The 15,341-nt window shown below is 50.2% G+C and overlaps 6 protein-coding genes across 6 annotated transcripts; 3 read left to right on the forward strand and 3 right to left on the reverse strand.

The window, feature by feature from the left end:
* Positions 1–125: 125 nt before the first annotated feature.
* On the forward strand, positions 126–1,700 carry cox10 (protoheme IX farnesyltransferase; the record flags this gene model as incomplete). The annotated part of the gene is made up of 1 exon (XM_022530770.1): positions 126–1,700. One exon carries the CDS (start codon positions 126–128, stop codon positions 1,698–1,700), a length of 1,575 nt encoding a protein of 524 aa, XP_022390820.1.
* A 327-nt stretch (positions 1,701–2,027) lies between these two features.
* ABOM_003641 (aspartate--tRNA ligase MSD1) lies at positions 2,028–3,770 on the reverse strand (the record flags this gene model as incomplete). Its single annotated transcript, XM_022530771.1, has 2 exons — positions 2,028–3,146; positions 3,207–3,770. 2 exons carry the CDS (start codon positions 3,768–3,770, stop codon positions 2,028–2,030), a joined length of 1,683 nt encoding a protein of 560 aa, XP_022390821.1.
* A 1,455-nt stretch (positions 3,771–5,225) lies between these two features.
* Positions 5,226–7,320, forward strand: ABOM_003642 (tyrosine--tRNA ligase MSY1; the record flags this gene model as incomplete). The annotated part of the gene is made up of 5 exons (XM_022530772.1): positions 5,226–5,566; positions 5,645–5,798; positions 5,854–6,140; positions 6,196–6,541; positions 6,592–7,320. The coding sequence occupies 5 exons, from the start codon at positions 5,226–5,228 to the stop codon at positions 7,318–7,320; spliced, it is 1,857 nt and encodes a 618-aa protein (XP_022390822.1).
* A 482-nt stretch (positions 7,321–7,802) lies between these two features.
* Positions 7,803–9,367, reverse strand: ABOM_003643 (C-14 sterol reductase; the record flags this gene model as incomplete). The annotated part of the gene is made up of 3 exons (XM_022530773.1): positions 7,803–8,905; positions 8,965–9,272; positions 9,327–9,367. The coding sequence occupies 3 exons, from the start codon at positions 9,365–9,367 to the stop codon at positions 7,803–7,805; spliced, it is 1,452 nt and encodes a 483-aa protein (XP_022390823.1).
* Positions 9,368–9,765: 398 nt separating this feature from the next.
* ABOM_003644 (mismatch repair ATPase MSH6) lies at positions 9,766–13,607 on the forward strand (the record flags this gene model as incomplete). Its single annotated transcript, XM_022530774.1, has 5 exons — positions 9,766–10,089; positions 10,157–10,198; positions 10,255–10,426; positions 10,484–12,864; positions 12,918–13,607. 5 exons carry the CDS (start codon positions 9,766–9,768, stop codon positions 13,605–13,607), a joined length of 3,609 nt encoding a protein of 1,202 aa, XP_022390816.1.
* Positions 13,608–14,194: 587 nt separating this feature from the next.
* Positions 14,195–15,001, reverse strand: ABOM_003645 (putative histone h1.3.; the record flags this gene model as incomplete). The annotated part of the gene is made up of 3 exons (XM_022530775.1): positions 14,195–14,489; positions 14,550–14,845; positions 14,903–15,001. 3 exons carry the CDS (start codon positions 14,999–15,001, stop codon positions 14,195–14,197), a joined length of 690 nt encoding a protein of 229 aa, XP_022390817.1.
* Positions 15,002–15,341: the final 340 nt, after the last annotated feature.

The raw sequence follows: 15,341 nt of genomic DNA on the forward strand, positions 1-15,341 counted from the left end.
GGTTGTGGTCCCTACCGCCGGGCGAAGGAATTATTCTCCGTCGCGATAGGGCACATCGGAATTCTGACCTCGTTCTACGAGGCTCAATGACAGATTAGCAGATCCTCTTTAATGTTCTTCTCGCCATGATCCTCCTCCGCTCCTCTTTTCGGAGGCTAGGATCGACTCGAGATCCGTCCCTCGTATGTTCGCGATGTCTCATACGCAACTACCGTCCTCATCCGCCCTCCGCCCTCCGCAGCTTCCTGTCGTCCGCGCGATCACAGTCAAGCATTGCAGATGATCAATCCTCTTCCGCCGTTCTCCAGAAGACGTATTTCTCTGCCAATCGAGGTACTGAGAGTGCACCGAGCAAGGATGGCATTTCCCCCTCATCATCACCCACCAGTCCCGCGCATGCGAATGCTGCCAATATCCCCAGAAGCGAAGGCGAGGCGGGGTCAGCCTCCACAGAATCAATTGAGTCGGAATTGCCTCATCGTCGAAGGAAACGTCTAAAGGAAGAAGCAACTGGAAATCATGGAGCAGATCATGTTATCCCGCCAGATGCTTCGGCGCAGTTGTCGCACCTCTCAGCCGCCCTCCCCAAAACCTCTATCCGCCGCAAATTAGCCGCCTATCTTGCTCTCACGAAACCTCGCCTTTCCGTGTTGATCGTGCTGTCTACGACATCTGCGTATGGCATGTATCCTATTTCGTCTCTTCTTGCTCTTGACCCATCAATGACGCCGCTTCCGACCCTGTCAACTTCCACACTTACTCTTCTTTACCTCACGGCGGGAACATTCCTTTCGTCTTGCAGCGCCAATACATTGAATATGATGTTTGAACCCAAATACGATGCACTTATGTCCCGGACACGCAACCGGCCCATCGTCCGTGGTCTCGTCTCTCGCCGTGCTGCCTTTTTGTTCGCCGTTGCCACAGCCGCCTCGGGTCTCGCTCTGCTATACTTCGGCACCAACCCAACCGTGACTGGTCTGTCGGCTGCTAACATCTTCCTATACGCCTTCGTTTATACGCCATTGAAGCGTATACATGTAATCAATACCTGGGTCGGTGCTATCGTAGGAGGTATTCCTCCGTTGATGGGTTGGGTCGCAGCGGCTGGCCAAACAGCGACAACGGGCCACGACACATGGCGCGACATGCTCTTTAGCAAAGATAGCATTGGTGGTTGGCTGCTCGGAGGGATCTTGTTCGCATGGCAGTTCCCCCATTTCAACGCCCTCTCCCACACTATCCGCGAGGAGTATAAGAGAGCTGGATACAAAATGCTCTGCTGGGTCAACCCCGCTCGCAATGCTCGCGTCGCGTTACGTTATTCCATCCTGATGTTCCCGATATCTATTGGTCTTTGGTATGTCGATGTTGTCGGCCACGGCTTCTTGGTCAGTAGCTCTATCGCAAACGGTTGGCTGGTGAAAGAAGCGTACCATTTCTGGCAGCATCAAGGTGCCAATGGCACAGCCCGCGGTTTGTTTTGGGCCAGTATCTGGCAACTTCCCATCCTGCTTGTCGGTGGTCTAGTTACGAAGAAGGGCTTATGGGACGGTGTCTGGAAGAACGCCTTCGGCCAACCCGAAGACGAGGATGAATACCTCTACTATGACGACGAAGGTGAAGATGGAGAGACAGGAAACCAGATCACATCCCAGTCGGCATCTGTCGCTGGTTCCCGCCCTGCCAATGCAGCATAGTTACTGGGTGATATTCCTTCACTGTAACCTTGCCTTGGTTCTTGTGTATTAGATTGATTCCCTTTTTGCACGGTGATGGCGTTTTGTATAACAGACATGGTTGCTCTTGACATCTCCGAACTGTAGGTATATATAACCATGAATTTCCTTCTACGTTTGCATTCTTTCATGGATAGCTATTAGCCAGATGACCCAGAATGCCAATACACTACGGGTATTTCAGAAATCCACTTGAGAAGAGATCGGGTATCATATGTTACATCTATCTATAGTACAGACCCATCGTATATATACAGCTTTTAGCCAGTCGTAGCCGCGAGACCAAAATCACTCCTTTAGTTGAAGATGGTATGTCTCCAATGCCTCCTTGGTCATAACGCTAGGCGCCTTAACCATCGGATCTTCACCAACTTTGCCTATCTTCGGGAATGCGATGACGTCTCTCACAGACTCCTTGCCCAGCATCACGGCGACAAGACGGTCGAATCCCAATGCCAAGCCAGCGTGCGGCGGGCATCCGGCTCGCAGAGCTTCTAACAGATGGGAGAAATCCGCTAACCGCTCGGCGGGCATCTTGAGGATGTCTCGGAGGATGAACTCCTGGACAGTAGCGTCATGGATACGGCGACTGCCACCACCGAGCTCAACGCCGTTGACGACGAGGTCATAGTGATCTGCGACGACCTTCGTGGGGTCTATTAGGAGGAGGTCGACGTCGGCGGCAGTCTTGGGGGCAGTGAAGGGATGGTGCGTGGATGAGATTCCGGCTGCGCCGCCTTGGCCGGGCTCCGAGTCATTGGAGGGAGAGAAGAGCGGGAAATCGACTATCCAGCGGAAGTCGAAGCCTATGGGGGCAGGCTTGAATCCGGAGGTGACAGCTGCGGAGTGGAGGGCGCGGCGGAGGTCACCAATTGGAGTCGAGCCGCCGGAGAAGGGGGCTTTTTCACGGGCCTGGATTACGATAAGGTCGCCGTGGTCGAGCTCGAGCAGTTCTTCTAAATACTCGGCAGCCTCGAAACCAAACGGCTGTAAGCCGCATAAGGGTTTCTTTGCGTCGTACACGAAAATGCCTGGGCCACCTTCTGGGTTGTTGTTAAAGGGTACTCCAGCTGGAGAGTCAAGGAATTGAGAGATGAACTCGGACATAGCGGCGGGATCATTGTCGTTGTTTTCGAGTCTGAAGACCTCGACAATAGGAAGGGCCAGAGGTGTGATCTTGCTGACAAGATCCACTGGAAGAAGGTGCTCAATTCGCGAAATCTCCATTCCGAACCGAGTGTCGGGCTTGTCGGAGCCATAGCGACCCATGGCGTCCTGATAGGACATCCTTTGGAAGGGGCCGGATGGCGCGGGGTCTTTCATCAAAGTTGACCACAGCCTGCGTATGATTCCTTCCACGGTCCGCATAACGTCCTCCCCGGTTGCAAAAGACATTTCCATATCGAGCTAGTCAATAGTTAGAAGTGTAAATCGAGGATAGATTGATAGAGTGCGGAGCGCCATTACCTGAGTAAATTCCGGCTGTCTGTCTGCACGGAGGTCCTCATCGCGGAAACAGCGCGCGAACTGGAAATATCTTGGTATCCCACTGGCCATCAAGATTTGCTTATACTGTTGCGGGCTCTGGGGTAAAGCATATGCCAAGCCACGCTTTCTGGTTGGCACAAGAAATTCACGAGCACCTTCGGGTGTCGACTTGAACAAAAGAGGCGTCTCTATTTCCACAAACGGTGGCCGACATTGTTCTAGCTCTTCCTTGCAGACATTGTGCACCTGAGCGCGGAATCGCAGCGCATCACGCAACTCGCTGTCAGAACGCAGCTGTAGGAATCGCTGCTTCGGGGCAAAAACAGTATCAGACTTCATTATGATATCATTTGGGAAGTCATTCAGTGGCCGAATATCATCAACCTGAATTTCCCAGGGATCGGTCTTCTCCATCTCGGAGCCTTTCGCCTGCTTCGCCTTGACCTTTCCTCGGACAGCAACGGGGCTGTTGGCTCTCACAGCTTTGAGCTTTTCCAATGCGCCATTCTTGGCGAGCGAGACTAGCTGGATACTATGCCTCATCGTTGGGTCTGTTAAACGCACGAAGGCAAGCTTCTTGGACAGATCCTTACGAACTCCGAGATAGCCATGGAGTACCACTTCTTCATCCGGGGTAGCCTGGGAGAGAAATGATTCAAAGTCATACGTAGCAGCGGGGAATTCAACTGCATAGCTAATGCATTAGCTTCTCAAATTGCTCGAAGATCAGGATATGACGAGGTATAAGTACCGGCTTGCTTGTATTGTTCTAGGAACTGCGGATGCTCCGCTATAGGCCGATGCTGTTCACAAAGGACAGACTTTGTATGAAACAGTTTCGGAGAATAAGTACGACCCTGAATACCTACTCTCGGTCCTGTTCTACTGCTGCGGAGATAGTTCGAGATCCCGATATAGCTTGAGCAAAGGCGCGGAGGTAGCCGCCCCGCTCTGCCCAAGATCATACTTGTGTTAGATACAAAGACCGAGGGGAGGCTGTTCGATTGAGAAGAAAGGAAAGAATTTTACAAGTCCAATTGCTAAACTAATCCAAAGGTATCATGAATAAGGAAGAAGGTAGACTCAGAATAATCGCAAGACTGTGGCAGAATCTTTCCGCCCAACGAACAGGGATTAGCGTCAGATGGCCCACTACATAAAAATATCCGAAATTCCGCGTCCAATTTTCTTTCTCCATCCTTCCAAGTTTTGAATAGGTGAGATATAGATTTTGCTTCTTCCGCCCAATGCGCACAACTCGCTAACATACACTAGATGATGAAAGCCTAGCGTGTATTAGTTGATCGATCTCTTCTCATGGAACCTTGCGGCTCTCCTTTCGGGGCTTAAGGGCTGTTTGGATCCTGACGGAGGGAGGGTGATAAAGGCGTTCGGCACACCACCTTGTTACTTAGACGGACGCGATGCAGGCATCTCTGATACAACACAATACTTGGCGGTGTTCCACTTGCACGAGCAAGTTGTGTGTCAATGACCCTGGAATGGTGCTTGTTCTCGGACTGTGCCTTGATGACAGGGCTCTGCACATCAACGACGTGATATTAGTTACTTATATACCTATGCACAATGCGAGTACTTGAGAATATACACTTGTTCAACCCCTAAATTTCTGGCAATATCTTCAGATGGAGTCCCTCTTCAACTGGCCTAACCCTGTAATTCTTGTAGTTTAAGCTAAAGACTTGGTAACGAGTAGGAGATACCTTACCCGGGTCATTTACTCCAAAACAAGGGCACAGCAATAAAACGTATGGATGTGATATGTAAAACTCAAGGGCGAAATTTACGAGCTTGATAGTCTTGACCGTTTAGGAAATAAGCTTCGCATCAAAGATTCTCCGCCGGTTTCTTATCGTCGGAGATCTGATTAAAAGTTACTGGATAACAAACCGGCATTTTCCCAGTCCGATTCGATTTCACCGACAGGCAATCACTTGTTTGCTTGTGATTGATCGAGCTTTGCGATAATCTGGTCCGATGAGACCGAACTTAGGAGCCTTACCTCGCGCGACGCGCCTTCGCGTCCCAGTCGCTTACCCGATCCGCCAGCAGCAAGTATGCAGTGTTCGTAACTATGTACGGACGGCCGAGACCCTGCAAAAGAGCGCATTGCGACCCAGTATCGGCCGACTTGAGCCAAGGGTCACGGCTCGTGGCGGCGTTGTCGGACAAACAAGATGGATCACACAGCAGCACATACGGAGGACGAAAGAGGCGGAGAAGGAGTGGGCTGAGTTCGCTGAAGAGATCAAAGCTGGAAAGCGCAAGAACTTTGCACAGCATCTCGAGGAGAGAGGGCTGTTGCATGATGTTGTTGGGTAAGTTATTCTTAAGGGCCATTGGGACTCTTGGTAAGTTAGACGTTGTGACTGACTTGTTTCCGTCCGGGTCTACAGTGAACGGGAGCTTTTACATAAGGTGTTCACGGAGAAGAGGGCAGGGATGTATGCTGGAGTAGACCCCACTGCTCCTTCTTTACACGTCGGCCACATGTTGCCGTTCATGGTTTTGGCCTGGGGCTACGTATGGGGTTTGCCGGTGACATGGGTGGTCAGTACACCTCTACTGAGAATATCTCTTGTGATGCCAGTCTAATGCGAAACAGCTTGGTGGTGCCACATCCCGCGTCGGTGACCCAACAGGGCGACTGAAAGGAAGAGAACAGGTCCACAGCTCGGTGCGAAAGGCGAACATGGCTAGCATGCACATGCAGTTGAAGAAGCTAGGCGCAAGTATCGAAGAGTACGGCAAGCGACATGGATACGAGAAGAAATGGGCATGGAAGCGTTCTTTGGTAAATAACAACACATGGTGGAACAAGGTGCCATTCATTGAAGTTCTTCGGGACCTTGGGGCTCACATGCGACTTGGCCCTATGTTAGGCAGGGAGACGTACGTTCTATGCTCTCGTTCCCTTCCAGGACACACTTGTTGACATATAATCTAGTGTCAAGAACCGGTTGTCGAAAGGCGATGGCATGTCATTCTCAGAGTTCTCTTATCCTCTGTTGCAGGCATGGGACTGGTGGGTTCTCTTCAAGAAGGGCGTTCAGGTCCAGGTGGGAGGCACCGATCAGTATGGAAACATTCTCTTTGGTATGGACTCCGTGAAGGCCATTAGCAAGAACACGGCCATGGAACAGGAAAGAGACCCTCTGGAAAATGACATAGACAACCCTATCGGGCTTACGACGCCACTGCTGACGGCACCGAATGGTGAAAAGTTTGGAAAGTCTGCAGGCAACGCTATTTGGCTTGATAAGGATATGACCTCCACTTTCGAGCTGTATCAGGTTTGTTCTGTTGTAGGCCCCAATCACGACATTTCACTAACCGATGGCAGTTTCTTGTTCGGACTCCGGATGATGTTGTCGAGCGCTATCTTAAAATGTTTACTTTCCTACCTCTGCCTGAGATTGCCAAGCTCATGGAAGAGCAAAACAACGACCCGTCCAAACGGGTTGCTCAGCACGCGCTGGCTGCAGAGTTCGTGGAGCTTATTCACGGCAAACAAGAGGCGGACGCAGTTGCTCTCCAACACCGTCAATTATTCCGCTCACGGTCGTCAACGGCTGAACCTACTCCCCTGCAGAAAAACTCCAGTCCACCTGCCAGCCACGCCCAGTCACCAACATCGGGCTTCACAAACCCCCAGTCAGGGAACCAGTATGCTCCTCAAACTAATTTCGCAAACATGCCAAGCATCCAGGTTACCCTTCCCGAGTCCCTAGTCTATGGCCAAAACTTCCACAAGATCCTGTGGTCTGCGGGCCTGGTTTCTTCTAAAGGTGAAGGACATCGCATTGTTACGAACAAGGGGGCTTATGTGGGGAGCCGTCCAGGAGACTCTGGCCCAATGTCGGACGATCTGGCCTTTACGCCCATTCTAACATGGCCGGCAGAGAAGACCAAAGACTTCATTGTTGATGGTGATATCCTATTCCTCAAGTTGGGTAAGTGGAAGTTCAAGACGGTGAAGATTGTGAGCGACGAGGAGTTCAAACGGCTCGGACTCAGTGCCCCTGGCTGGGAATCGGACGAAAGCGCCCCTCAGCCCGCTACGGATAACTGAAAAACAAAGTCCCTGTCACTTATTGAAGGGAGGAAAGAAGGGCTGGAGCGAGTAGGATATAATCGCACCAGCACCATATCTCCCCTTTATGTATTATATAGACTTGTAGATACGCTGTACGATGTTTAGTCCCTGCCATAACTACCTGGCAGTACTATTTTAGGAACCCTACTTTATATCTCATCTCCTACTCTATTTAATTCAGACGTGTCTATTTTAGTTGTGTAAATTTTGTGTTGTAGAGCCAAATCTTCCAATGATTTGGATGCATAAATTCGTTTGATCGCCGTTTGTTGAAGTATATGTATCCGGCATACCTCTTCTTAGCTAATCGTATGCAATAGATTTCACAATTTCTTCCATATTTGAAGTGATTATTATATTTCCTGGGATGTCCGAAATGCAAGCAGCACTATGCCCTAGATTCTGCCCTTGGTTAATAAGTGTACAGATGTAATGAATGTTTGGCAAATCACCCCCATCTAGTAGACCCAAGGCAGGATTCTCCACTTCACGATCCTCCTGTATTTCTCCCAGTCTTCCCCGTATTTCTTCGCACACATAGCATCATCTCTCCGCTCGCGGTGCATCAAGAGGATGGCAAAGTAAAGGACATAAAAGTAGGTGAAAATGGCTCCCCAGCCCTTGGCATCTCCTTGGACAACCTCCCGCCCATCAAGCATCTTGAAGTCCGTTGATAAGGCTGCTGCACTGCCAGCCGACAGAATAGTATAGCCTGCCAGTCCTGTCGGTAAGCTAAAAGGCAAGGCTTGCATCCAATCCCCGAAATAATTGATATGGCGAGACATGCCCCACCATCCTGCCGTCAGCAGTCTTGTTCCTCGTTTGGTTTGGATGTACGACAAGTTTGCCACACTCGGATCGTTAGGCTGTGTGCGGAAAACGTTTTTCTGCGTGTTGGCAGCGCGGAAAATGTACAGCCCGAGTGCGAAGACCGCACTTACGGTGGTGATACCTGTCCACCCAAGGTGCAAGGGATAGACAGAGAGGTATCGGCACTGAGTTGAGTAGAGAAAGGGTACCCATACGAGATCTCCAAAAGACAGCATGAACCCGAAGCCATCCGTGGTGATGTCAATCATAGTAAGAATACCGGATTCGTTATACTGGCCGTCAAGAACGTAGAAGGCTTGTACAGAAGCAGTGAAGAGGATACTATCGGAGAGAAAGCCATAGGTGCGGTATTGCTTGGCGATAAATGCTAAATTGAGCAATATCCATCCAGTCAGGCCGGGGCGCATCTCGCACCAGGTTTTGATGTCGACTTCGCCAACGAGTGGGAGAGCAACGCGAGGGTTCAGCTCACGGCCGATATAGAAATCGTACACAAAGTTGCCCGTGTTTCCACCCGCAGCTAACTCACGGAGCTCCTTGTTTGGATAATTGGTGTTCACGCTGAAGCTGCGAACGTATACAAACGCAGAAAGGGCATATGAGATCAGAATGTTGGCGGTCAATATCTGCACATAATTGTCCGCGATGTACGTCCAGACAACAAAGTCTGCACCCTTTAGATATGTTCCAATGATGCAGACAGCTAGCTGAACAATGGTAGACGAGAAAGCTTGGTAGGAATGTCAGCAAAGGCCAGTGTCGAGTTGCGTTTCACATGAATCCTCGTACAGTTAAAGCGGTACGTCAACGGACGATTGTGCTGGACCAACTTTGTGCCGCGCACTTCTTGCGCAGGGAGAATCCTCCAGAGGAACATGCTGAGGAGGTAATATGCAAGCACCATGCCGGTCACCTCCCAACTGCCAAACTCCCGGAGGCCCCCATGGGGCCATCCAATCTCGGTTTTTAGCCTCTCCCAGCTTAGGGTACGAGGGCTTAGTAGTGATGGTACGGGACAGCCAGTTACATCGTTGCATGTAAATGCGAAGACGCAGAGCAGAATGGGCAGGCCCACTACTATGGCACCAGCGCCCAAACTAGGAGTAGGAAGTCAGCGAGTCACATTGGTAATACACCAGGGTTGAGCTCACGGTCCACCAAACTCATACTTTGATTCAGTATGAGAGGGCATATTGTTAGGATTGATCTGCTGAGTGGTATGATGACAATTGGAAACTATATTATTTGTTCAAGCCTTTTAAGGGGCGGGTGTTAGGGTTGCGCATGCGCATCACTCCGGATCTACCTTATCCGCCACAACCTCAGGGCCTCAGGCAAACTCCGTCCACGTCCCTTGATGCCTGAGGCGCTGACGGAAGGAAGGCCGGAAGACCACTAAACGCGTCGACGCGCGACGCCCTTCGGACGAATTGATAGATCGACTTTCCGCCCGGCAGGAAAGCACCTGCATTTGTCGCAAGAGCGTCACATCGGCCTTACCCCTACCTGTCAGAGTTGAATAGTTCTTCAATCTCTACGACATGCTCTAGTAGAGTTTCAAAATCCTATCTTTACCACCATCAATCCAGAATGGCAAAAGGACCGCCCGCAACCTCATCCCCGGCTGCAACGCCTCCCTCTGGAGTGCTTAAACGAACTACTTCTAGCACTCAGAACATGAAGAACCAGAAGTCAATTCTAGGTTTCTTTCAAAAGTCATCACCGTCGACTCCATCTACTGCTCGCAATGCTGAACCAGCTTCGTCGCCTGCTCAGAGGGTATCGGAGCAGCGCGGGGCTGCCAGAGGGTCCGTGAAGAGCGATAAGAAGAAGAGTCTCCCACAGCTCTCGGACCTTAGCCCAGTACCGAGTAGTGATCTAGTTGAGCCCGAGGAGGATGAAAGCCATATGCAGGTATGATTAGTGGTTTGGCACGATCTCATGTTTGACGCTGATGGAGCTTCGCTCACTGGCTTGACAGGCGACTTCCAATGACACAAAGACCGTTTCCCCATCTCGACGGGTAAGATACCATGTCCTTAGGGCTTCTGTATCACAGTGCATACTGATCAGCAATAGTCTAAAAAACAGGTCAACTACTTCGAGTCCGATTCAGAAGGCGAGGATGATGACGAAAAGATATTCCGCCCAGGCCGGAAAAGCAGTCAAGTATCTAAGCGAAGAAAGTTATCTCCCGAGAGCGATGACGAATTTGAACAAGGTGGGGATGATGCCGGCTACTCGGACGAAGGTAAGTTGTTGATCCTATAAGCCTTGGTTGCAGCTGGAGAGGCATTGACTGTTTCAGATATGGATGATTTTATCGCTCCGGATGACTCAGATGAGGACGTGAAGGCTTCGAAGAAGCGCAAGAGGCCAACTCAACCGAAGCCCAAGTCTTCATCTGTCCCTCCAGTACCATCCTTGGAGGAGGATCTGGACTTGGACATTCCAGACGCATCGTCTGGCTCGGCGATAAAATGGACGTACGATCCGGACAGTGCTGAACCTCGCCAGGGCCGAACAGCCCCTGTGAAGTCGAAAAGCTCATCTACTGCAATCAAACAGAAAGCTCATGTTACAGAACCAGAGCAACGCTATGCCTGGCTGGCGAATATTCGGGATATAGATGGCCATTCCCCAGGCCACCCTGACTACGACCCTCGTACCATTTATATACCTCCACTGGCTTGGGCCAAATTTTCACCCTTCGAAAAACAGTACTGGGAGATCAAGCAGAAGTTCTGGGACACTGTCGTATTCTTCAAGAAGGGAAAGTTTTACGAGCTTTACGAAAATGACGCCACCATTGGACACCAGTTATTCGACCTCAAACTTACGGATCGCGTCAACATGCGCATGGTCGGTGTTCCTGAAATGAGCTTGGATCACTGGGCAAATCAGTTTGTCGCCAAGGGATACAAGATTGCTCGCGTCGACCAGATAGAATCCGCCCTTGGGAAGGAAATGCGCGAGAGAGATGGCAAGAAAGGGGGCAAAGAAGACAAGGTAATCAGGAGAGAGCTGGCTTCTGTACTTACAGCTGGAACGCTGGTTGAGGGCTCAATGCTGCAGGATGATATGTCTACTTACTGCGTCGCTATTAAAGAAGCCATCATAGAGGATTCTCCTGCATTTGGGCTAGCTTTTGTTGACACGGCGACAGGCCAATTCTTCCTGTCAGAGTTCGTCGATGATGCCGACATGACAAAGTTTGAAACATTCGTGGCCCAGACTCGCCCGCAAGAACTACTTCTCGAAAAGTCGACAATTTCACAGAAGGCACTCCGCATTTTGAAGAACAACACAGGCCCCACTACCATTTGGAACCACTTGAAGCCAGGGAAAGAGTTCTGGGAAGCGGACATTGCGGTGAAAGAATTAGATGTCAGCGAGTACTTTGTTTCTGAGGACGATGACAACCTGAAGGCATGGCCGGCAGCTCTTCGAGCCGCTCGGGATAAAGAACTAGTGATGTCGGCCTTTGGGGCGTTGGTACAATACCTCCGGCTTTTGAAACTTGACCGTGACTTGATAACAATCGGCAACTTCTCCTCGTACGATCCTATCAAGAAGGCTTCTAGCTTAGTGTTGGATGGCCAGACCCTTATCAACATGGAAATCTTTGCAAACTCATTTGATGGAGGCTCTGACGGGACGCTATTCCAGCTTTTGAATCGCTGCATCACACCATTTGGCAAGCGCATGTTCAAACAGTGGGTTTGCCACCCGCTGATAGATGCGAATAGGATCAATGCCAGATTGGATGCTGTTGATGCCCTTAACGCGGATCCTACCATCCGGGATCAGTTTTCTTCACAATTAACCAAGATGCCTGACCTGGAACGACTAATTTCCCGTATTCATGCTGCTAACTGCAAGGCCCAGGACTTCCTGCGCGTGCTGGAGGGTTTCGAGCAAATTGAATATACCGTGAGTCTTCTTAAGGACAGTGGCTCCGGAGAAGGCGTTATTGGTCAGTTGATAAGTGCGATGCCGGATCTGAATGAGTTGCTTGAATACTGGAAAACAGCATTCGACCGCACCAAAGCAAGGGAGAATGGTATTCTAGTGCCTAAACCAGGCGTTGAAGAAGACTTCGACAACTCTCAAGGTTGCATCGAAGAACTCCACAACGAGCTTGATAGTCTTCTGAAGCGAGTTCGCCGTGAGTTAGGCTCTACTGCCATTTGCTACCGTGACAACGGCAAGGAGATCTACCAGTTGGAGGTGCCGATCAAGGTAAAGAGCATTCCCAAGAACTGGGACCAGATGTCAGCGACTAAACAAGTGAAACGGTATTATTTCCCTGAACTTCGGACGATCATCCGTAAGTTACAGGAAGCCCAAGAGACACATAGTCAGATTGTGAAAGAGGTCGCTGGCCGATTCTATGCCCGGTTTGACGAACACTATGCAACATGGCTGGCAGCGGTCAAGATCATCTCGCAGCTGGATTGCTTGATAAGTCTTGCAAAGGCGTCCTCATCCCTGGGACAACCTAGTTGCCGCCCTGTGTTTGTTGAGGATGAGCGAAGTGTGCTCGAATTCGAGGAGCTACGCCATCCTTGTCTCCTCTCCTCTGTGGAAGATTTCATACCGAACGACGTCAAATTGGGAGGTGATCGTGCTAACATAGATCTTCTCACCGGTGCTAATGCTGCCGGAAAATCTACTCTCCTTCGAATGGTACGTGATTTTTCTTGGTCTTTGTTGCAACTCGCTAACTCATTACCTTGCAGACGTGTGTCGCTGTTATTATGGCTCAGATCGGTTGCTACTTGCCTTGCCAGTCTGCGCGATTGACCCCCATCGACCGTATCATGTCCCGTCTAGGCGCGAATGACAATATTTTCGCCGCTCAGTCGACGTTCTTCGTAGAGCTTTCCGAAACGAAGAAGATCCTCTCCGAAGCTACTCCCCGATCTTTGGTTATTCTGGATGAATTGGGTCGTGGGACCAGCTCGTACGACGGAGTAGCCGTGGCCCAAGCCGTACTGCATCATGTTGCTACGCACATCGGAGCCTTGGGATTCTTCGCGACCCACTACCACTCCCTGGCGGCTGAGTTTGAAGGGCATCCTGAGATCACGCCGAAACGCATGAAGATCCATGTAGACGACGAAGAGCGACGTGTCACGTTCCTGTATAAACTGGAAGATGGTGTGGCTGAAGGTAGTTTCGGTATGCATTGCGCCGCTATGTGTGGTATTTCCAGCAAGGTCATCGAGAGAGCGGAGGTCGCCGCGAAGCAATGGGAACACACAAGTCGTCTCAAAGACAGTCTTGAACGACGGAAAGGTGGTGGCTTCATTGGACTGGGTTGGTGGAGCGATGTCGCCTGGGCCCTGCGCGAATCCTCCGACGCCAGTGAGCACGAAATCACTGACAGAGGCCTGGACGTACTCCTTAAGGCTATTGAAGCTCTGTGATTGCGTTTGCTACTTTATATTCTGGGTATTTCGCTCATTCAATGTTTAAGCGAGTCAGCCACGTCATATTCTTTATAAATGGGGTATCTGGTCGGAGTTCCGGATTATGTTATAGTGTTGTTGATCGGGATCTTAATTGAGTGGAGTGGCTATATAGGGAATACTAAATTCAAGACAACTTCTTTGTTATTTACAATGACCTTTGAGTATACCTCTTAAAAAGGACAACTGTCTCTTTTCTGCTTTGTTCTCGATTGTGAACTATTTCTCATTATATTTCGACCACCAAATGTAGTTTCCTTGTAAAAGTTTGCTGATTCTTGATTTACTCTTAGAGTATCCATAGCACTGAAAGGTAGTAGTGGAGTGTTTTTCTTTTGGATTTTATGAACAAAGTAACGCAGTGTAGATAGACCACCAGATACCAGATCCTTAGATCTTCCTATCCTGAGCAACAGCAATCCAAATTTTCGCTACGCATTTCACCGAATAGTAGCCAATTGCCGATAAGAAAAGAAACAAAAGATAACTAGATAACCCCGTCGTCCTTCATGGGATCCATCATAGCAAGATACGACGAAGACAACCTAACCATCACCCTCAGTCTCAGTCTTGATACCAGCCTCGTACATAGCGTCGAACTGAGCATCGAGCTCCTCATTGGTCATGGGGGTCTCGTCCTCAGTCTTGCATTCGTCGTAAATACCCTCCGGTTCCTGCTTAACGGCCGCCATCTCTTCCTTGATCGAAACCTCTTCTTTGCCGGAGCTTTCCTCCTCTTTGATAGTGCTATCCTCAGATTTGAGGCTATCCTCGTATTTGGTCTTAGAGGAACTGGGCTCAGACTTTATGACGTCTTCACTGCTGCGATTGATTTCGCCTCTTGATTAGCCGTGTTCACTGTGAGTTCTCGTGCGCAACAGGATAGGGACATATTCATACGAGTCTTTCTTGACCACCTGTGCAATGCCTTTCTTTGTGATGCGCTGGCGCTTCACCTTGGGCGCTGGTGCTGCTTCTTCTTCCGCGGCTGCTGTGTCGGCAGCCATTGGGGTTTCCGTGGTCGCGGCCCTCTTGGGAGGTCGGCCCCTCTTGGGGGTGTTGGCTGCGGAGGCCTCGGCGGAGATGGGAGGCTCTGGCTTGTAGTCGTTCAGCTTGCGCTTTGCGTTTCGGTATGTTGTACTAGCTGAGGCTGGGTTCTTGTACCCGCCGTACTGGGCTAGTTTGTCGAAGTCAAGCTCGAGTTCAAGTCAGTTTAGTGTTTTGGTTTTGGAGGGAGAGTGGGGTATACGTACTTTGTTACTTTCGTCGGTGCAGAGGATGCTCAGGAGGAGGATCTTCTGCTCGGAGTTGGTGAGACCCAGGAGAGTGTCGGACTTGCCTTTGTTGGACATGTTCACTGTTCCAGAGTAGATGGTTGATGCTTGGGTGCAGGTGGATGGTGTAGATAGGTGATAGTAGAATGTGGAGAGAAGAAATGTAGAGGCGATGCAGCTGGGGATAGGAAAAGCGAGAGGTAGGGAAGATTGGCAGAGTGAGGAGACGGGAGATTGTAAAGTGAGGAGAGACAAGATTACCAGCAAGAAACACAGGGAAAAGAGAAACACCGTCCTCGTGAAAGGAAGAGAGAAAGTCACAGCAAAATTGGGCAGAATGTTCTTGGGGGGAGTGCAGCAGGAGTGAATGGTTAGAAGTGAATGCGAAGACTTATTCTTTAGCGAGAGCAGGAGTAGT

The sequence above is a fragment of the Aspergillus bombycis genome, assembly GCF_001792695.1.
Source record: "Aspergillus bombycis strain NRRL26010 chromosome Unknown contig00026, whole genome shotgun sequence".
Lineage (NCBI taxonomy): Eukaryota > Fungi > Ascomycota > Eurotiomycetes > Eurotiales > Aspergillaceae > Aspergillus > Aspergillus bombycis.